This window comes from Mustelus asterias, chromosome 23 (assembly GCF_964213995.1).
Source record: "Mustelus asterias chromosome 23, sMusAst1.hap1.1, whole genome shotgun sequence".
In the NCBI taxonomy this organism is placed as follows: domain Eukaryota; kingdom Metazoa; phylum Chordata; class Chondrichthyes; order Carcharhiniformes; family Triakidae; genus Mustelus; species Mustelus asterias.
The window spans coordinates 63261225-63284767 of record NC_135823.1 but is presented as its reverse complement, the minus strand read 5'-3'; the positions used below and the strand labels follow the sequence as shown (position 1 = coordinate 63284767).

The 23543-nt window shown below is 43.2% G+C and overlaps 1 protein-coding gene across 3 annotated transcripts in view; it reads left to right on the top strand.

The window, feature by feature from the left end:
* emp2 (epithelial membrane protein 2) overlaps positions 1–21384 on the top strand; it is a 34675-nt gene extending 13291 nt beyond the window's left edge. For all 3 annotated transcript variants that reach the window (XM_078240780.1, XM_078240781.1, XM_078240782.1), the window contains exons 2-5: positions 8120–8256; positions 13601–13697; positions 14824–14964; positions 17355–21384. In XM_078240780.1, the coding sequence (XP_078096906.1) occupies positions 8179–8256; positions 13601–13697; positions 14824–14964; positions 17355–17521 (483 nt within the window). In that variant the 5' untranslated portion in view covers positions 8120–8178 and the 3' untranslated portion in view covers positions 17522–21384. The remainder of the gene's footprint in view (positions 1–8119; positions 8257–13600; positions 13698–14823; positions 14965–17354) is intronic.
* The last annotated feature ends 2159 nt before the right edge of the window (positions 21385–23543 follow it).

Below are 23543 nucleotides of genomic sequence, written 5' to 3'. Positions count from 1 at the left end.
GATGACCATGAAACCATTGTTGATTGTCGGGAAAAACCCATCTGGTTCACTAATGTCCTTTTTAGGGAAGGAAATCTACCGTCCTTATCTGCTCTGGCTTACGTGTGAGCCATCTCCTCCGGAGCCTTCAACATGTCATTGATGAAGACGACATCTCGCCAAGGCCATCCCCACACCCCCACTTCTTGCGTTCAAACAACCACACAACCTCAAACAGACCATTGTCCGCAGCAAACTACCCAGCCAGTACTGTGTAACTTGATTTTGTGTCTCTGTGCCCTGTTTGAGAGCAGATTTCCACTCCATCTGACGAAGGAGCAGCGCTCCGAAAGCTAATGGCATTTGCTACCAAATAAACCTGTTGGACTTTAACCTGGTGTTGTTAAAACTCTTACTGTGTTTACGTGTGACTCCAGAGCCACAGCAATGTGGTTGACTCTCAACTGCCCTCTGGAATGGCCTAGCCAAGGGCAAGTAGGGATGGGCGATTAAATGCTGGCCAGCCAGAGATGCCCGTGTCCCAAAGATGAATTAAAAAAACAAATTTGCTTTGGCAAACTGGTCATTTGTCCTGTATTTTTCCAGTATTCCCTGCATATTTTTTTTTTTTTGCTGTCTTTTTTTTAAAGACTCTTTTATTCCTTCGGTGAGAATGTATTTGTCTCAAGTGGGCAAACGTTAAACCATTCTGTCCTACGTTCTTGGGCTGAGTTAAACTGCTGGGTGGAAGGAACTTGAATATTGAGGGTCACCATTGAAATACTGAATGGGCTTTGGGATATTTGGCTTGGGGTCATCAAACAGATGTTGAAATAATTCATTCAATTTGTGCCGCCTTTGTTCTCTGAAAGGGCTGCCGAGGTTACAATCGGGAACGTACTGAGGGAACATTTGGCACTGCTATCGGAATGAGTCAGTTTGCTTTAGATTTGTGCAGTGGACCACACCCAGTTGTAGTAAAGAATCCATCAGCGAGGCATTCCACTATGGAATAGTTGAATCCTTGCTGGAATTTTCTTCACATTCATTAACGTTTAGATCTTGGCCCAAGTTGTCGTCTGTCTTGTTTTTGGAGTGGAAGGGGAGGTTTGGTTGGGGAAAGAAAAGGAACGTTTGGGAGGTACACGATCAAAACAAAATCAACCGCAGAGGAATTGTTAAAAGTGATGCAATGGTTTCATTCTGAGCAGTTTAGTAATAAAAAGCCCTATTGTTCATACTGGGGGGGGGGGGGGGGGGGGGGGGTGAGGATTTGCTGCCTGCTGATTGGGAGCCCTTATATTCTGGGAGCCCTTTTTTAAACCCCACTACACAAATCTCAGCAGCAATGAGAGGCAGGGCAACTCATTGTTTGGGAACTTATCATAACAGCTAACCTTCTAAATGTGCAGGTAAAGGCCTTCAATATATTAATTTGAATCCGTGCAATTTCATAGAATCCCTACAGTGCAGAAGGAGGCTATTCAGCCCATCAAGCCTGCACCAACAACAATCCCACCCAGGCCCGATCCCTGCAACCACATATATTTACCCTGCTAATCCCCTCTGACACTAAGGGGCAATTTATCATGGCTAATCAACCTAACCTGCACATCTTTGGAGTGTAGGAGGAAACCGGAGCACCCGGAGGAAACCCACGCAGACACGGAGAGAATGTGCAAACTCCACACAGGCAGTGATCCAAGGCTGGGATGGCCGTAGCTGAGAGGCCGCAGTGCTAACCACTGTGCCGCAGTGCTAACCACTGTGCCGCAGTGCTAACCACTGTGCCACAGTGCCGCCCATTTTGTGACTATGTACACTGGGACCCTGCTGTAATGTGATCAACCAAAACTCGGAACCCCATATAATGCAAGTCTGTTGTGGCCCTCAAAGATTTCATGTAAATTTTCATTTCCGAACATCTACTTCACTAATTGCAGGTTGTAAATCATTTATGGAGCATTTACACCTCAACAATGAGGTATCAGCCTTGTGACTAAATAAGGTACCAGGTCGCTCTGTACAAATGCAGGTCAAACATGCTATGATTTTCATTATTATTATTATTTATTAGTGTCACAAGTAGACTTATATTAACACTGCAATGAAGTTATTGTGAAAATCCCCTAGTAACCACACTCCGGCGCCTGTTCGGGTACACTGAGGGAGAATTTAGCATGGCCAATGCACCCTAACCAGCACATCTTTCGGACTGTGGGAGGAAACCGGAGCACCCGGAGGAAACCCATGCAGACACAAGGAGAACATGCAGACTCCACATACAATGATCATGGCAAAACCATATGAACTGAATTATGGCAACTTAAAATTAGAACCCAGATAAAGGAAAATGCTTCCCAAGCATTGATTCCACAGAGAATGAGGATCGCTGAATCGGTGCTCCCGGGTGGCTTAGAGGAAGAGAAGTTGAGAAGTGTCTCGATGCAGATGGGACGAAAGTGTCCACGCAGGAAAGAACATGCAAAATGCAAACAAAACACCTCCCGACAAAGTTGTGCCCATGTTGTTGGCTCAGCAGAAAGCTGAAAGGCACATCCATATCCGGTCGTGTTGTTTAAGCTCATGCTGAGGTTATTTTTTTGGCCACCAAATGAAAGGGAATATCTAGGGCCAGTAGTGTCCGGAACCAGCGAAGGATGATTAGCAAAGAACCGATCAAGAGGATGTGGACAATAAGGAGAAAGTGACAAATTGCCTGAAGAAACTCCAGACAAAAGAGGGAAGCTACCTGTGATTTGACTTATTGTCACATGTATCGGGAAAAGCACTGCTGCCGTGCTTGGCAAGAAGTCATCAGCAACTGTGTCAAACAATTCCTGGAGACCTGTCCTGAATGGCACATTCGAAATGGAAACCAACAGCAATGACGTGGGAATGTTTTGAAGTCTTCACTGAAGAAGAAATACTTGGAAGTACTCACCAAAGATCCTTGGACAGCCCCTTCCAAACCTACAACCACTTCCATCTAAAAGGACAACAGATACAGGAGAACACCACCTGCAAGTTCCCCTCCAAGCCACTCGCCATCCTGACTTGGAAATATATCGCCATTCCTTCCCAGTTGCTGGGTCAAAATCCTGGAATTCCCTCCCTAATGGCATTGTGAGTTAACCCACAGCATGTGGACTGCAGCGATTCAAGAAGGTAGCTCACCACCACCTTCTCAAGGGCAACTAGGGATGGGCAATAAATGCTGGCCAGCCAGCGACGCCCGTGTCCCACGAATGAATTGGGGGGAAAAAAAGTGAGAAAAAGAGTTGTGGACTTTGATGGATACAATGCCAAGTCTATACTTAGAACCACATGAAATACTGTTGGCATCAATGCATGGCTGAATATTGATGGCCACAACCATACCAATGAAAAATTGACATTTGTGCCTTACGTTATAGAATGCTGTAGCACAGATGAAGCTTTTTAGCTTATCTAATTAGTCCCACTCTGCTGCCCTTTTCTAAGAGTCTTGCAATTTATGTCCCCTTCAAGTATTTAAAGTTTATTGATTCGTACTACAAGTAGACATAGATTTGCAGTGTTAATGAAGTTGCTGTGAAAATCCCCTAGTCGCCACACTCCGGCGCCTGTTTGGGTACACGGAGGGAGAATTTAGCATGGCCAGAGCACCCGGAGGAAATGCAGACACAGGGAGAATGTGCAGTCTCCGCACAGACAGTGACCCAAGCCGGGAATTGAACCTGGGACTCTGGCGCCTCATTTAAAATATTGGCCACCTTTTAATAGTAGTTATTGTCAGTGCAGACATGATGGGCTGAAGAGTCATTGGTCTAATTCCCTATTGAAAATTATGCTCTTTCTGTTTTTATAGTACAGATATTTAAAACTGCTTAAGTTTACCAATCCACTCGGGTTCCCATTTAACAGGTGCTCTTAATCGAAACAGTTTGCGAAACCTTTTTTTTAATGGATTAAAGGTGAATTGGAATAAATAAATAGGATCTTATTAATTGGCGGTAAGTTGCTGTAGTCATTCTGGACGGTGGAATGGAATTCCAATGAGAAATATGCAGGAACATTTATGCTGTTCTGTACTATGGCAAGAATTTGTGGAAACGATAATGAATCAGACTACAGAAAACCGTGCCCACCATCTAACAAGGGACAGAGCCAAGCACGACAAAGCCTTCAAGCACAGATGAATAACAGAGGATCTTGGACTTCTGACAGACAGCCATGTCAATGCTGAGATTCAACCACTCCTCTGTAGCTGGGAGGAGAATATCAATAACTCGTTTCTCAAGTTGACTGTAGCCATATTGCTGTTTTGCAGCCACACGCTTCTCGCCTCTTTTCTGAGCACGAGAGAGTGGGAGTTACCATGACTACTTGTGGGAAGGGCTGGGTCAACAGCATATTATAAATTCTGTGCTGATTCTCCATTTTAGTTTGCAGTGTGTTATCAGTCAATAAAAACACTTTGGATTGCTGAAGGAAATACAATCTGAACCAGGAAAAATTGCTTTTTAAAAAATGGCCTTTTGAATTAAATCATTTCAAAATATTTGTTTCCACCTATCTAATCAGTCCCTTGCCCAGGAAGGGTGTGAGGCTGATTTAAATATGTATAGAGTAATTTTAATGTTATTAGTAAACCGGGGAGTTGTAGTTCAGGCTCACTCAGCTTTCCGAGCTCGCCGGTGGAGATCCTCACCAGCGAGGATCACAAATGGTCCCCACCAACAGGGATGTTATGGTCTCACCGGTGGGACTGGAGACCATTGAAACCCCTTGGGTGCCCGGGGGCAGGGGCAAGCAGTGCCAGCCTGTCACTACCCATCAGGCACCAGGAAGCACCAAGGGGGTGGGGCCTGATGGGGCAGGGTCTGTTGGAGGCAGAGCCAGACGGGTAAGGGATAGGAGGTCAGCAGGAGTGGAGGGAAGGGGAGAACTCTGCATTTGGGGAGTGGTGCTGGGGCGGCGATCAGGGGTTGAGGCTGGTGACCGGGAGTCGGGGTGGGGAGAGGCCGGAGATGTCTGGGCGGGGGGGATAGAGGAGGGGTGGGGGGAGGTCTATTGGCAGGTAGATTGGTGCGCATGCACACTGGCGCCCTGAGCAGTCTTCTGCCGGTATTCTCTGGTGGGATTCTGCTCCCCCCACACTGGTTTGAAACTCCCAACTGTCAAAAAAATTGACAGAGTAGCTCACTGCAAAAACCAGAATGAAACACTCTGGTTTTCAGACTTTTATGAGACTTGGAATTTTTTTGGGAAGATTGCTCTCATTGTATTTAGATGAGAACAATACTCCAGGGAGTTAGTTTCCCCACATGAATGGGGAAAAAAGTGCTTTGTGCCTGATGAATAATTCTCAATTTTGGAAGTGAATCCTACTATATTGGGCCTCTTCGATGGCAACTTCTGGTGGGCTGATCTGGGAAAGATCTACTGAATCGGTGAGATCCGTACTGACTGGAAACTGACATGCTTCCCAACTCTCAATGTTAGTGCTGGACAATAGTTCTGAGGTTCAGTTTTCAGTTCAGTTTTCAGCCAGAGCCTGGTTTTGAAATTTTGTTCAAACATTTAAGGACCTAAATGGGGTGGCACGGTGGCGCAGTGGTTAGCACTGCTGACTCGCAGCGCCAGGGTCCCAGGATCGATTCCCTGCTTGGATCACTGTCTGTGTGGAGTTTGCACGTTCTCCCCGTGTCTGCGTGGGTTTCCTCCGGTTGCTCATGTTTCCTCCCACGATCCCAAGATGTGCGGGTTAGGTGGATTGGCCATGTTAAATTGATCCTTAGTGTCAGGGGGGCTAGCTAGATCAAATGCTTGGGGTTATGGGGATAGGGCCTGGGTGGGATTGTGGTTGGTGCAGACTCAATGGGCCAAATGGTGCCTCCTGCCCTGTAGAATTCTATGATTCTATAAAGTTACTAACCACTGCATAACCTTAAGATGCAGGGATGTTTGATATGCCATTGAATCTTTTCTGATCAGAAACTAATAATCATAGTATCATCCATAAGAACTAGGAGCAGGAGTAGGCCATCTGGCCCCTCGAGCCTGCTCCGCCATTCAATAAGATCATGGCTGATCTTTTCGTGGACTCGGCTCCACTTACCCGTCCGCTAACCATAACAATTTCTTTTCTGTTCAAAAATTTATCTGTTCTTGCCTTAAAAACATTCAATGAGGTAGCCTCAACTGCTTCACTGGGCAGGGAATTCCACAGATTCACAACCCTTCATGTGAAGAAAGTCCTCCTCGACTCAGTCCTAAATCTGCTTCCCCTTACTTTGAGGCTATGCCCCCTAGTTCTAGTTTCACCTGTCAGTGGAAACAACCTCCCTGCTTCTATCTTATCTATTCCCTTCATAATCTTGTATGTTTCTGTACGATCTCCCCTCATTCTTCTGAATTCCACTGAGTATAGCCCCAGTCTATTCAGTCTCTCCTCCATAAGCCAATCCTCTCAACTCTGGAATCAACCTAGTGAATCTCCTCTGCATCCCCTCCAGTGCCAGTATATCCTTTCTCAAGGAGACCAAAACTGTACACAGTACTCCAGGTGTGGCCTCATCAGCACCCTATACAGCTGCAGCATAACCTCACTGTTCTTAAACTCCATCCCTCTAGCAATGAAGGACAAAGTTCCATTTGCCTTAATTACCTGCTGCACTTGCAAACCAACTTTTTGTGATTCATGCACAAGGACACCCAGGTCCCTCTGCACGGCAGCATGCTGCAATTTTTTTTACCATTTAAATAATAGTCCATTTTGCTGTTATTCCTACTACAATAGATGACCTCACATTTACCAACATTGTACTCCATCTGCCAGACCCTCGCCCACTCAGTTAGGTTATCTATATCCCTTTGCAGACTTTCAGCGTCCTCTGCTCTGACACCCATCTTAGTGTCATCTGTGAATTTTGACACACTACACTTGGTCCCCAACTCCAAATCATCTATGCTAATCGTAAATAATTGCGGTCCCAACACTGATCCCTGAGGCACACCACCAGTCACTGATCGCCAACCAGAAAAACACCCATTTACCCCCACTCTTTGCTTTCTGTTAGTTAACCAATCCTCTATCCATGCTAATGCATTACCTGTAACACCGTGCACCTTTATCTTATTCAGCAGCCTTTGGTGCGGACCTTGTCAAATGCCTTCTGCAAATCCAGATACACCACATCCATTGTCCATGTAATGTTCTCAAAGAATTCCACCAAATTAGCCAAACATGTCCTGCCCTTTGTGAACCCATGCTGCGTCTTCCCAATGGGACAATTTATATCCAGATGTCTCACTATTTCTTCCTTGATGATAACTTCTGTAGTAGGGAAAATGCTTGAATCTAAGCTAACCAGCCTATAGTTACCCGCCTTTTGTCTACCTCATTTTTTTAAACAGTGGTGTCACATTTACCCCACTAATCCCCCCCCCCCCCCCCCTAACCTACACATCTTCGGACACGAAGGGACAATTTACCATGGCCAATTCACCCAACCTGCACATCTTTGGACTGTGGGAGGAAACTGGAGCACCCGGTGGAAACCCACGCAGACACGGGGAGAATGTGCAAACTCCACACAGACTGTGATCCAAGGCCAGAATTGAACCGGTTTAAAAATAAAAGCACGTTACTGCGGATGCTGGAATCTGAAACCAAAAGAGAAAATGTTGGAAAATCTCAGCAGGTCTGGCAGCATCTGTCAGGAGAGAAAAAAAAGAGGAATAAAATCTGTGTTTTTGGCGCAAGTAAAATTGATTTAAATCATTAGTTTTAGCTTTGAAGCAAGTAGAGAATGGAATCCTTAATTATAAAATATCAGCTTGGTCTAGATGCTACAACATCTAAAACAAAAATAATGCTGTACAGTGGTTTTGTGGAGTTTTTTTTCAGGCAGGAACTGACTATATATTTAAAAACTGCTAAGGGGGCACTTTTACATGGGAAAATATTTAAAATAGATGGTTTTGCCAGATGTTCCTGGCTCCAAACTTAATGGTCTGTTCTTTCCACAACATTTTTTTCCGTGAATTGTGCAGGCGTGTCATTTTTAATCAGTGTACCACACACAGTCTCCTTCATGTGCAACAATGAACTATCTATGAAAGAAATAATTTGTATACTTGTTTTTTTTTGCAGCAAACCCTTGTAGTTCGAAGAATTTTGGTCGGAGACACGTATAAACACACGTTGTCGTGATGCTTGTGCTTCTGGGATTTATTCTGGTCTTTCACGTTGCAACAGCAGCCCTGCTGTTTATCGCCACGATAGATAATGTAAGTAGATTATCCCAAGTGTTTAGATTTGTGTAAGGACAGAGGATAGAAGTTACCAGACTTTTGGTAAATTGGGGATTGTGAAAGCAAGTTATTAGAATGTGATTCTTTATCGTGAGGTTATTTTTACTCTGTGGGTAGTTAGAGCAGGGATGAAGAAGGCTGCTTTACCATTAATGAAACTCTCTGAAAGGGAAGCATTATTGAGTTGGGTTTGGCTTCCAAAAAGCAAAAATGAGAATTGATAAAGTGCCTTTAACATTGGAGTCCCACGGAATGTTTTCCTGAGGCTTGAGGAAAACAAATGAATGTTGGCCAAGGAAATATTAGGAGGCTGACAGAATGCTTGGTCACATTTCGCCCATCGATAGCTGTATTGTATTTTCAGGTGGATTGGTTCAGTTCAGTTCTTAAATACATTTACAAATTACATTCTATGTTTGTAATGAAAACAGTGGTCTGTGTATCTAAAATTTATTTGTTAGTCACCAGTAGGCTTACATTAACACTGCAATGGAGTTATTGTGAAAATCCCCTAGTTACCACACTCTGGTGCCTGTTTGGATACACTGAGCAAGATTTTGGCATGGCCAACCCACCTAACCAGCACTTTTTTTTTGGGCTGTGGGAGGAAACCCACGCAGACACGGGGAGAACGTGCAAACTCCGCACAGACAGTGACCCAAGCCGGGAATTGAACCGGGTCCCCGGTGCTGTGAGGCAGCAGTGCTAACCATTGTGCCACCGTGCTGCCCCATATATTAGTGCATAGATATTACTGTGCCATTCTTGTTCTCGTAACAAGGAAATAGACGGCTTATTAGTGCATGTCGGTTATTTTAAGTTAATGCTCATTTGCTCCTATTGCCGTTTTACGCTGATGTGTGCTTTTGGAGGTCTGTTTGGGACATATCATTAACCTATCTGCAAATGTTGTCTGGGCCTCTTTTGACTTTACTGTCACTCATCTTCGAATGCTCCACTCCCTCACCTTTCCAAAACCCACCCAAGCTGTTGATGGAAGTTTCCTGGCTGCTGTAGCTGGGAATTCTCATGAGAACAGTTGTTCTTGCTCATGGTAAGGACTGGTTGGAATCTCTTCATTTGCTAAAAGCGCTCTGGGAGAGAAGAGAAAGGGGAGAAGCAATGTCTTGCAATGAAGAAGAAAACGATAGAGAAATGGATAGCAGTGGCATTGGAGTGGGGAAATGAGTAGTAGTGAAGTTGGGAAGGGGAAATGGTGAGTGGTGCTTTGGATTGGGGGAGGAAATGCAATGTAATGTGTTGCCATTGACTGAGGAGGAAGGAGAGAGGCGAGTGGTAGAATGTTAACTTGCTCTGGGGCTGTTGAAAGGAGAATGCTACACTTCTTGCTCAAAATAAATACAAAATACCTGCTCTTGTGTGTTTTCTCATCCCTGCCAAAGTCTTTTTGAGGTTGGAGTGTAGCTGTAATGCTGCTGGCAATAGGCAGTGGAGCGATTCTGATTTCTCATTTTTAGTTACCTGGGTCAGAGGTTTACAGCATGGAAAAAGGCCCTTCAGCCCAACTTGTCCATGCCGCCCAGTTTGTTCCACTAAGCTAGTCCCAATTGCCTGCATTTGGCCCATATCCCTTTATACCCATCTTACCCATGTAACTGTCTAAATGTTTTTAAAAGACAAAATTGTGCCCGCCTCTACTACTACCTCTGGCAGCTTGTTCCAGACACTCACCACCCTCTGTGTGGAAACAGTTGGCCCCTCTGGACCCTTTCGTATCTCTCCCCCCTCACAAACCAATGCCCTTTAGCTTTAGACTCCCCTACCTTTGGGAAAAGGTGTTGACTATCTAGCTGATCCATGCCCCTCATTATTTTATAGACCTCTATAAGATCACCGCTCCGCCTCCTATGCTCCAGAGAGAAAAAAGTTCCAGTCTTTCCAGCCTCTCCATATAACTCAAACCAAATCCTGGCAGCGTCCTGGTAAATCTTTTCTGCACGCTTTCTAGTTTAACAATACCCTTTCTATAATAGGGTGACCCAGAACTGTACACAATATTCCAAGAGTGGCTTTACTAATGTCTGGTACAACTTCAACAAGACGTCCCAACTCCTGTATTCAATGTTCTGACCAATCAAACCAAGCATGTCGAATGCCGCCTTCACCACTCTGTCCACCTGTGACTCCACTTTCAAGGAGCTATGAACCTGTACCCCCAGATCTCTTTGTTCTATAACTCTCCCCAACGTCCTACCGTGAACTGAGTAGGTCCTACCCTGATTCGATCTATAAAAATGCATCACCTCGCACTTATCTAAATTAAACTCCATTCATCAGCCCACTGGCCCAATTGATCAAGATCCCGTTGCAATTGGAGATAACTTTCTTCACTGTCCACTATGCCACCAATCTTAGTGTCATCTGCAAACTTACTAACCATGCCTCCTATATATATATATACAACCCAGCCAATTTTGTATCCATTTAGATACCTCACCTTGGATCCCGTGAGATTTAACCTTGTGCAACAACCTACCATGCGGTACCTTGTCAAAGGCCTTGCTAAAGTCCACTGTAATAGGAGTAGTCACTGAATGAGGGCCTTCCTTGCAGAGAAGGGCAGGTTGGCTTCCTTCAGCAGCCAATTCTAGTGGCATAAACAGATGAAGAAAACAAATTGCCCTGGTTGAGGTGGTGAGACTGAATGGGCAGGTTGTGCCCATAGAGGTCTTGAAGGTATCTAATTTAAGGTTGCCATGTGTACGAAAATGTAATTTTCATCCAATTCATTATAGAATCACTACAGTACGGAAGGAGGCCATTTGGCCCATTGGGTCTGTACCAACCACAATCCCACAAGGCCCTATTCCTGTAACCCCACATATTTACTTTGCTCGTCTCCCTGACACTATGGGGCAATTTAGTATGGCCAATCAATCTAACCCACACATCTTTGGACTGTGGAAGGAAACCCATTCTGACACAGGGAGAACGTGCAAGCTCCACACACTGATCCGAGGCTGGAATTGAACCTGGGTCCCTGGCGCTGTGAGGCAGCAGTGCTAACCACTGTGCCACCGTGTCATGCCCCCCCCACCAAATATCAAGCAAGCCTTGTTGCTAAATATGAATGCCTCAAGTAATTGAGGAAAACTTGGTCAACATTCTTCCCAGTTTTTGGAAACAGATTTTCGAAGGGTGATTGAAGCAGAATGTTTGATCAAAGTGATCTGTGTTTAATGTGGAAGTGGCAGGACTTAAAGACAAGAAAGGGCAGACAATCACCAGGGAACTAGGGGTGCTGAGCTAACAGCAGCACTGACATGATGCCTTAGTTCATGCTGTTAATTCTAAGATTCTTGGTTAGAAACTTAATGATAACTTCGTAAAAACAGGACCAATTTTTGTATTATGGAGCAATAATAAATGAGGCTGCCTTTAACCTTCAGGTTCAATGATATAACTCATTGGCTGGGATTCTTCGACCATTCACGCCCTGCCACTTGCTGCAAGCAAGAATGGAGAATTTGGCACTCGGCCAAATCTCTGCCTGCTGCAGCGGGACTAGAGAATCCCGCCGGTGTGAACAGCTGGAAAACTCCGGCTATTTTCTCTGACATGGAATTCGTCAAAGGAGAAAGTAGTGTTGAACAGTTGTTCTTTAGACTTGGAGGGATTAGTGGGGGGGCAGGTATAAAATGTGTTCTCTGGGGTCGATGATATAATATAAACTGCTTGTCGTTTGAGGACTCTGGGTCTGTAGTCGTTGGAGTTTAGAAGGATGAGGGGGGATCTTATTGAAACTTACAGGATACTGCAAGGCCTGGATAGAGTGGACATGGAGAGGATGTTTCCACTCGTAGGAAAAACTAGAACCAGAGGACACAACCTCAGCCTAAAGGGACGATCCTTTAAAACAGAGATGAGGAGGAATTTCTTCAGCCAGAGAGTGGTGAATCTGTGGAACTCTGTGCTGCAGAAAGGCTGTGGAGGCCAAGTCATTGAGTGTCTGTAAGACAGAGATAGATAGGTTCTTGATTAATAAGGGGGTCAAGGGTTATGAGGAAAATGCAGGAGAATGGGGATGAGAAAAATATCAGCCATGATTGAGTCTTCAATGGGCCGAGTGGCCTAATTCTGCTCCTATGTCTTATGGTATTATGCCACTCATTTTGATCTCTAAATCAGCTGGAGAAGAGAGGACAACATGTCAAAGTATTGGATGGGAAATGTAATAGAAAGAGACAGATATCAGAAGAGGAACAAGTGTCAGTAACCAAAGGGCACAAGTCCAAGCTGATTGGCAAGAGAACCGGAGGTGACGTGCAGAATGCAGAAACATTCTTTAGACAGCAAATTGTGATCTGGAATGACTGCCTGAAAGATTAGTGGAAATGGATTTAGATAATTGGACAAATACTTGAAGGAAGAAAAGAAGTTTCAGGGCTTGGAGGAAAAAGCAAGGCTTAGTTGGATAGCTAAACCAATAAGAGCCAGCATTACCAAGCTAGGCTAAATGGCCTCGGGACTATGCTGGTTCATGATATGGTTCTAGAATGACCTAAAAACTTATCAGGTATTTCTGAAATTAACCCCCTTTTTTTCTGGAAAGTAACAAACTTGCCTTTTCTTAATGAGAGAATAGAAATCCTTTTTAAAGTTTATTAGGTTCGACTCCTAGCTGGCTCGATGTAAATTTCTGAATGCACAGTGGTTAGCACTGCTGTCTCTCAGCACCAGGGACTCGGGTTCAATACCGGCCTCGGGTCACTGTCTATGTGGAGTTCGCACGTTCTCACCGTGTATGCGTGGGTTTCTTCTGGGTGCTCCAGTTTCCTCCCACAGCCCAAAGATGTGTGGGTTAGGTGGATTGACCATGCTAAATTGACCCAAGTATCAGGGGAATTAGCAAGGGAAATATGGTGGGGTTACGGGGATAGGGCCTTGGTGGGATTGTGGTCAGTGCAGACTCGATGGGCCAAATGGCGGCCTCCTACACTGGAGGGATTCTATGAAATGAGGCTTACATTAACACTGCAACTAAGTTACTGTGAAATTCCCCAAATCGCCACAGTCCAGCACCTGTTCGGGTCAATGCACCTAACCAGCACGTCTTTCAGAATGTGGGAGGAAACCGGAGCACCTGGAGGAAACCCACACAGACACGGAGAGAACGTGCAAACTCCACACAGACAGTGACCCAAGCTGGGAATCGCTGTGAAGCAGCAGTGCTAACCACTGTGCCACCATGCTGCCCCCTAGGTGTCCAACTTTCAAAATGCAAGCAGGAAAACAATGCACTTTACCCAAATTCTAGTCATTTAATTTTCCAACGTGTATTTTTACTTTTTTTTTGTAGGCTTGGTGGAAAACTGAGTTTGCCAGCACTGATATATGGCAAACCTGCCACTTCAATAAATCTGACTGTGATGATAAGCCTGTTGAGGATTATGGAGGTAAATATTTGCAATGATCGTCTTCGCTTTGATCCACATTGAATTAATTTAAAGCGTTGTGTTGGTTCTTCAATCCCTGTAACATTGGGAGACCGGAAGGTATCTTCTGCACGTACGTGCCCAACCCCATTGCAATTCCCGGGGTCAGACATTTTAACACAGGTGGGTGTTTGCACCACTGCAGCCCAGCAAGGGAGCTGCCAGGGACTAATGCTGACAGCTCCAGCCAAAAATTGAAATGAGAAGTAAAAGGGCCTTTTAAATGATTGCCTTGCCTGCAGCAACTGATTACTTCGGAGCTGGCTAAGTAAAGTGGACTTTTCCCATTTTGGCGGGCTGTACCTAAAATGTACACTTGCTTGTATTGACAGCTACGAAGGACACCGGGGGAATCACTGATAGATCCCCCTGTGGCCTCCCTAGTGTATGAACCTCCTTATTGAACGAGTGGAAGTGAGCAGAGGCAGGTTAAAACCTGTGGCTCTAACCCAAACCATTGTTGTGGGTCCCTGGGGACAAACTGGCCTTGGCTGAGTTACTAGTTAAGAATCTTCTCCAGTAAGGAAAAGCAATTATGCCTCTTTTTTTCAAGAAACGTGAACCCTACGATATCATTGGGCAAGACTGAGTGAGTGTTTCTTCTTCCGTGTTAACAACATTGTAGGAGATGGAAAATAAAAAGTAATATCGTTGATCGCACGCAGGGCCCTGACTTTCAGCGTGTCCAAAAAGTCTAACCTATCTGGATTTCCCTGACTCAAGAACTTCTAATGAGCTAATAAACCTGGTGAAAAACCTGAAGCCCTCTGTTTATACTCCTGAGATACCGCTTCAACATTGGCCAGGCAACCCCCAGGAAACCTGTCACCGAGTTCTTGGCTAGGATATGAAAATGAGCAGATTCGAACTGTGTCTAAATGAAATGTTGCGAGACAGGTTGATGTGTGGTATCTTTGTTAACTAATTTTTTAAAAACTCACCTCAATGTATTTTTAAAACCGGTAAACTTGTGAAAAATAAAGAAATGGAGGAAGTAATGGGAACTTTTGAAAAATCCAGCTGTTGCAGTCCTCTTAAAGCTTTGCGAAAGTCGATCTCCTTAACCGCCTTTGTTTTTATTCTGCAGATTGCATCAAGGCAATACAGGCGACAATGTGCCTGTCGGTGATTTTCTGCTGCATTTCTTTCATTGTGTTTGTTGTTCAACTGTTCCGGCTGCAGAAGGGACAGAGGTTTTTCATCGCTGGAACCCTGCAGCTGCTTTCTAGTAAGTCTGCTGGAATGTAAAAGTACTTGTTCCCTAAACTCTATTTCAATCCAGTTTCCATCTTGCTCGCACTGTCAAGATCACCCTGGCTCAAGGCACAAAAATAGTCAACGATTGTGATCATATTTATTATCTCTGCTTGTTCCCCACAACTTCTCCGGCTTGATGGAACATGCTGTCGTCTTCCACTGTCCCACATGGTGCCTCACAAGCTTTTGTGCGGTTCCACTCCTGCCTCTCTGAATACAGTCACTGCATTATTCTCGTTTCTTCTCTTTTTACCTCTACAAATTCACCTCCTCCAGTTTTCCAAAGATATGTGGCGGCACGGTAGCACAGTGGTTAGCACTGCTGCTTCACAGCTCCAGGGTCCCGAGTTCGATTCCCGGCTTGGGTCACTGTCTGTGTGGAGTTTGCACATTCTCCTCGTGTTTGCGTGGGTTTCCTCCGGGTGCTCCGGTTTCCTCCCACAGTCCAAAGATGTGCGGGTTAGGTTGATTGGCCAGGTTAAAATTGCCCCTGAGATGCATAGGTTAGAGGGATTAGCGGGTAAATATGTGGGGGTAGGGCCTGGGTGGGATTGTGGTCGGTGCAGACTCGATGGGCCGAATGGCCTCCTTCTGCACTGTAGGGTTTCTATGATTTCTATGATTTCTACTATTTTTCCTATCATTTTCCTACCATTCCTATCAACCAATCTGACAGCTCATTGTTTCCTCCAACTCAACATCAGGAAGACTGAAATCATCTGTTTTAGTTGGCATCATGAATCCTGTGCAAACCTTGATGTCCTACATGATTTAAATAAAGCCCAGTATAACATACTATCCATTGCCAAGCTTGCTCTCTTTTACTTGTGTGCCATTGTGTGCCTCTCCTGCTGACATAGATATCCCCATGCTTGGCTTACATTAACACTGCAATGAAGTTGCTGTGAAAATCCCCTAGTCGCCACACTCCGACCGATACCTGTTCGGATACACTGAGGGAGAATTTAGCATGGCCAATGCACCTAACCAGCAGGTCTTTCAGATTGTGGGAGGGAACGGGAGCACCCGGAGGAAACCCACGCAGACACTGGGAGAACATTCAGACTCTGCACAGACAGCTACCAAAGCCAAGAATCGAACCCGGGTCCCTGATGCTGTGAGGCAATCGTGCTGACCACTGTGCCACCGATGCTTTTGTTGCCACTGGATTTCTGCAACATGCTGCTTTCAAAAATCCAGCTTATTCAAAGTTTAGCCTTCATCATGTCTGACCAATCACTGACCTATACTGGTCCTGTACCTATTAAAACATTGTGTTTAAAGTCCACATCTTCCTCTTCAAATTCCTTCATCCCATTTTTGTAATGTCTGCTTTGCAACCCCTGTCACAGCCTTTCAGTCCTCTGAATTTGGTCTGCTGTACACTCCACTTGCTTTAGCCACATTACTGGTGGAAGAGTTTTCATTTGCTTCAGCCCCATTATCTGACGCACCCTTCTTTAAACTCTCTCTCTCTCCGCTTCCGAATAGTTGACATAAAACGTCTCTTTGATTTGATTTATTGTCACATGTATTAACATACAGTGAAAAGTATTGTTTCTTGCGCACTATACAGACAAAGCATACCATTCATAGAGAAGGAAAGGAGAGCGTGCAGAATTTTGTGTTAGTCATAGCTAGGGTGTAGAGAAAGATCAACTTAACTCTTTGACTCTCTTATTACCATTCCCTGTCTGACACCGTGGCTCACTGTCTGCTCCTTTTGCCTTTTCTATGCTTCCCTTTTGTTATTATTTGAATGCAACCTGGGACACAATGTTTCATCACCCTCCCCCTCCTTCCCTATCAGGTTTGCAGTAAGGGTGGGAGGGGTAGCCATTAAATTATTTCCGATGGCCTGAAAGGTAATCGTGCTCAGGCCTCAGGTGGGTCGTGGGCCCTCCATCAACTGCTTCATTGCAACATTGGATGACCTCCTAAAAGGTCTAGCTCTGCAAATGCTGTCTCCCAAACCCACGGCCTCGCCACAAATGTCCCCTCTCCACTTCCTCCTTGGGTCTCACCATCTCCCCCTGCCCCTAGCCCCCCCCCCCCGCCCCCGCCACACACACAGAAAAAATACCTAGTCACGGATTCCCAGTACTTGGACTGCGAGTATGCTGAAACAATAACATTATGCAGCAATAATGATGTGGCACTCGATATGCACACTCGGATCATTTCTGACGGAAGTCATTACTATAAGCTTCAGTTTTGAGGTTCAAATTGAGTTTGTTAACAATTGTTTGGCATGTCTTCAAGATTATACAATGCAAGTTACAGTACTCAAAGTTTCCTTTGAGTACAGTTTTGTGTTAGAGAATGAATTGTATTGAAAACGGGATTTGTTTTGTTTTGCAGGTCTCAGTGTAATGATTGCAGCGTCCATTTACACAAACCAAGAAGCAGCGTTCCATGGAACAGTGGTTCCAGGAAATTATGGATACTCTTACATTCTAGCTTGGATCGCGTTTGCTTTTACTCTGATCAGTGGTGTGATGTATATTGTTTTACGGAAACGTAAATAGAGGTTTCAGTCTATCTAAATCCTTCTGTATGCATCACTACAGGAGAATAGTTTCTGAATGAATAACTTCAATCTCCTGCAAACAAACACATCTTCTGTACAGTGACCGTCAGGTGAAGCAAAACAAAATCATGCAGTAGTTAAATTTTACAGTTTATGAAGTCTTATTAGTGGCAAATTCTTTAAAAACCAGTTTGGCACAGTTTGTACAAAAAATATTCACATTTGTTTACACTAAGGTACATCTACAAGTTATTTTGTCAAATGATCACTTTTTGTATTATTTACCTGCAACTATTCAGCTTGTCTGTTCATGTTCACAGAGCAGGTGGTGTAAACACTTCAATGTCCACCAAAATGAGTTATGTTTAGTTCACAGGAAGCTTTTTAAACTGGTGTCTTTTGACTCCCTCTCAAATGAGGCCTTCCCCCAAAGTCAGCTTATTTTATCTACAATCAAGTTTAGTTTTCTAAAACACTATTTTGCATATACAAATTAAAACTACATATCGATAAAGTATCCTGAAAAGTGGCAGTAAGTCTTGATTTAGTCCTTGTAGAAAAGTACATTATTAATGTTCGTCTAGAAGCCAGAGAACTGTACTGTATAGTGTCCACTGGAAAAGCATCTTTTTCCTCAGTGTTGCCTTAATCATGTAGCAGTGTTGTAACAATGTATTCAAAAGGAACAACTGATACCTTTTGTACAGTCAGTGAATTTTGTGAATTTGGTTTAAAACTATCCAAACCAATAATAATTAAAATAAAATGGTACCTTCTTTAAAAAAAAATTGTAATTTAAAAAAAATGTTAATTTTGAAAGCTCAGATAATCAGCTCAATGCTAAGTCAGGAGCAGCATATTCTTTACCATGTCATAGAACTGGATCTAACCATGTATAAATATATCCACATTAGTTGGTGGCGTTGGGTGCCAAGATACCGAAGGTGGTGGGTTTTGAAAGAAAATCAGTACAATCAGATGCAAATGGGATCAAAGTTTTGGATTAAGTGTAATCACTCAATATTTTAAATTATTTTCGACTGGTCAAGTATATAGATGTAATTACACCAATATGCCAGAGAATCAGGACTGAAATTGCAAGTTCCCATTTATCTTGTCTTTTTAAATATGGACTGGAATTCTCCGGTCTTGCACGCGCCATTGCCAGTGAGAATGGAGAATTTGGCGCTCAGCTAAACCTCCATTCACAGCAGCGGGGCCAGAGAATCCCAGCCGCGAGCAAGGTTGGAGCATTTAGCTTTGAAAGCAAAATCTAAAACAAATGCTTCGTTGTTGCCTATGATATCTGGGGCTTGTTTATTACATTTGGTCTACTGGAGTGTAAACGGCTGGAAACAAGCATCTATGTACTTATTCTAAAGCAGAGCAGCTGCTAATTGATAAAATAATAGGGTTTGTTTTAGATCAAACTGATATTTTTGGCTTGGTACAAGTAAGTGCCCCTTTTTCTTCTAAGTGAAACAGGCACCACCAGATTTTTAAAAAAATAAAAACTTAGCCCCTCTGAGATTCATGGCACCAGACTAATTAAAAGCTTCATGTTCTTGTGCTGATGTGGTTGGTAATGAGGCGACTCTTGATCTTTTTGCTTGAGTGAAACTTTAAAAGTTTGTTTTATGTACTCACCTACTGAAAGTCATGTCTTCAGCACCACGTAATTCTCAGTCATAGATTTTCTGCCACTAGATGTCAGTTGAGTAACCTTTTAAAATTTTACCCGATCGTAATCAGACTACTTCAAGTCCATCATCGTGGATGAAGTACTGAAGTTGAACTAAGATCTGCCAGCACAGATTTTCCCTATGTTTAAACGACAGCAACGAGGTTTCCCCAGAAACACTCCACTTGAGAAAATTGCTGCCTTAACTTTGATGGGAAACAGATAGAAAAATACTGCTGTTGTGATATACATGAATTCAGCATTTGTGAGTTTGTCAAGTTGATGTTGCATGTTCTATTTCCTGATTATCATGGTGATTGCAAAGGCTCTTAAATCTAAACAAGGGTACCAGTTTCACTTTGTGTTTAATTACTCTCACAAGATGTCGATATTTTTTTCCTGTACCTGTTTGATAATTAGTGAGCATCAACATAATAGAAAACAATATTTTGTTTTTTGCACTGAAACTTGGCGTTCAACCTCCAGGCAAAGAGGTCTTTTCATCTCTCAAAAGATTTCTAAGCCCAGAAGTGAATTTGACTTCAAGATAACAAATTTTAACGTTTTAAATAAATCCATTCGCTCACATGTGGAAATGCCACTGTAGGTTCAACTCCAGAATTGTGACTGCCAATGCAATACTGTAGAATGGTTGAAATGTCTACTAGTGACCTCTAGTGGCAGCAGGATGATACTATCAAATGACTTGTTAATGAATAGCTTGGTATTTCTGATTTCTTAAATCTTGTGCCTAACAAAATGTGGTTTTATATTGTTTTGCAGCAATGTTAATAGTGTCGCAGACAGTCATTTGCTTTCTTTCATTTAAAATGTTTGGGTGGGGTATATCTTTTTCATTAATTCAGTGGTCTATGCAAATTGGTAAATTATTTACTGTTGTACAGGTTGTGGCGGGGGGGGGGGGGGTGGGAGGTGGGGGGACACACCATGGATTTTCATAGAAAAGGTTCAAATTTTTAAAAATGGTCTATCTTGCAAGTGGATCCCATTTGTATAAGCAGTGAAATAGGACTACAAAGTGTTTCCCTGCTAATCAATTGGTATTTAATGACATTTACACCGCTTCCAATCAGAATTTGAAAATTCTGCTTGCAGGACATCTTATCCAGTTGGTGTTTCTTCAAAGCTTAGTAACCAACAAAGATATAACACTCCTTAGCTAGCAGTGAAGCTAGCTTTTCTCCATTTATAGTATCTCACGGTATTGTTTTTATAACCGATATGTATTTATTGCATGCCAACTCTTTTACTCTCACAGTATTGTACACAGTTAAAAAAAATAAGACTCGAGCGCCCAGTAGAAATTTGTATTTGAAAGTATTCACTCATTTGATACCTGGTGTATAATAAATAGTTTATCTAATGCAAGGTCATGCAAGGCGTTATCCTTTCTCTGCCTAAATTATCAGCTCGGAAAGAATCGAAACTATTGAGCATGAAAAAGAAAAATTGAATGTCTCACCCCAAGTACATCTGTGGGTATGTACAAATCAGTAATATTGCATTGTGCAACTTGCAAGTAAGGAATACATTGCATGCATTTTAATGACTTGACTTTTAAGTTAATTTCTGCCATTTAATTCCCAGTTCATGCATTTAACATACACATTGATTTGAATCTAATATTCATAGTTTTTAAACAGCAAGCTAATGATTTGGTGTTGAGTTGAAGCCAAATCTGATTCTTAACATCGATAAGCATGTTTGTTTATTTTTCTACATTATCAGATGAAATATTCCAGTATGAAAATTAGGTGAAATCATGATCGCATCTATAGACCACCAACTAAACAATCCTTGACTAAATTTATGGTCATCCAGGATCCAATTTCTTATATGCTATGTAAACTATGATAAATTAAGAGGTTAACATGAAATTTATTTAGGGATTTCTTCCTTTTGGATGTTGTCTACAATACTGATTAATTTTTAGTCAAAGACCTATAGAAAATATTGTAAACTATTGATTTTTTTTGAATGATAAGCCCTTTGACACTACTTGGACACTCTCTTGGCATTTTTTAGTTTTGATCTCATTATTCAAAATTTGTGTTATAAGGGCTGTGTAATGAAATCTAAAATATAAGAAATGATTAATTCTGTATTTTGTATGTAATAAAATACCTGCCTAGTAAATCACTGACAGGGTTGTGTTTGTATGTAAGGGTGGAACAAATGTTTTGACAGTATACAGTGAAACACACATCTGTATGCCTGCATACTAATCCTCTCAACACTAATGGTCAGAAGACTTATTTAACATCCAACACATTAGCATGTGTATATTTAATTATCTGCTGTCAAAGGAATCACATTGAAATTCGGCCTACAGCCAAGCATTTACTTTGGGATACATTACAATGTTGACTACATTTATTTTAATTGGCTTTGAATTGCTGTGGATATTCTGACATTGCAAGATACAAGTGCAATCGTATAGTCTGCAACACTTGGTTATGCAAAAGATGTACAGGCTATATTATCGAAGATAATAAAGGGTAAGGCAACTAAAGTAAGACTCTCAGCATAATGGACAACTGCATTTCAGGCCAAGCTCTTTTCCTATACCTTTACAATTGTTTCTCTAAATATTTATCCAATTCCCTTTTAAAGGCTACCACTGGAGACAGTATAAACAGCCAAGAATGGCAGTTAAAGCATCATCTCTGGGGATGTTGTCTGTTTCAGCAGGCAATGGTGGCACGGTGGTTAGCACTGCTGCTCACAGTGCCAGGGATCTGGGTTCAATTCCCGTCTTGGGTCACTATCTGTGTGGAGTTTGCACATTATCCCCGTGTCTGCATGGGTTTCCTCCGGGTGCTCCAGTTTCTTCCCACAGTCCAAAGGTGTGCGGGTTAGGCTGATTGTCCCTTAGTGTGAGAGATATTAGCTGGGTATATACGTGGGGTTATGGGGATAGGTGTAGGCTTAATGGGCCAAATGGCCTCTCTGCACTGTAGGGATTCTATGATTCCCATCAGATTGAGTAGAAGTTATGTAATCTATGACAGCAGGATGATTGAATATGTACACATGCCAGGTCATTGCATGCTGATCCTATCCCATTGATCAACAATGGGAGATGCAGCAAATGCCTGATTACACTGACTTAATAATGGCTGGTCCAGTTGCTCAGTGGTGACCTCTACCTCATCCCAGAAGAATTGAACACATGCTTTGGTTCTGTCCTGAAGAAAGAAGGGACAAATAACCTCCCAGAAATGTAAGGGAACAACGGATCAAATGAGGGGTCTCCCTACCTAAGAAAGTATATACTTTAAAAAAAATTATTTTATAGGATGTGGGCATCGCCTGTCAGAACAACATTTATTGCCGATTCCTAGTTGCCCTTGAGAAGGTGATAGTGAGTGAGCTATCTTCTTGAAACACTGCAGTCCCTAGTTACAACCACACTGCTATTAGGGAGGGAGTTCTAGGATTTTGACCCAGGGACACTGAAGGAACGGCAATATATTTCCAAGTCAGGATGTCGAGTGGCTTGGAGGGGAACCTCCAGGTGTTGGTGTTCCCATGTATCTGCTGCCCTTGTCTTTCTAAATGGTGATGGTCATGCGTTTGGCAGGTGCTCTCTAAGGAACCTTTGGTGAGTTCCTGCAGTGCATCTTGTAGATGGTACACACAGCTGCCACCGTTCATCGGTGGTGGAGGGAGTGAATGTTTGTGGAAGGGATAGCAATCAAGTGGGCTGCTTTGTCCTGGATGGTGTCGAGCTTCTTAAGAGTTGTTGGTGCTGCACTCATCCAGGTAAGTGGAGAGTATTCCATTATATTACTGACATGTAAATGGTGGGCAGGCTTGGGAAGTCGGGAGTTGAGTTACTCGCTGCAGGATTCCTAGCCTTTGATCTGCACTGGCAGGCATAGTATTTATATGGCTAGTCCAGTTCAGTTTCTGGTCAATAGTAATCCCCACAATGTTGAAGGTGGGAGATTCAGCAATGGTAATGCCATTGAATGTCAAAGGGCAACTGTATATGTAGCTTCGAGCACACATATAGAACATAGAACAGTACAGCACAGAACAGGCCCTTCGGCCCACGATGTTGTGCCGACCTTCATCTGAAACCAAGATCAAGCTATCCCACTCCCTACCATCCTGGCGTGCTCCATGTGCCTATCCAATAACCGCTTAAATGTTCCTAAAGTGTCTGACTCCACTATCACTGCAAGCAGTCCATTCCACACCCCAACCACTCTCTGCGTGAAGAACCTACCTCTGATATCCTTCCTATATCTCCCACCATGAACCCTATAGTTATGCCCCCTCGTAATAGCTCCATCCACCCGAGGAAATAGTC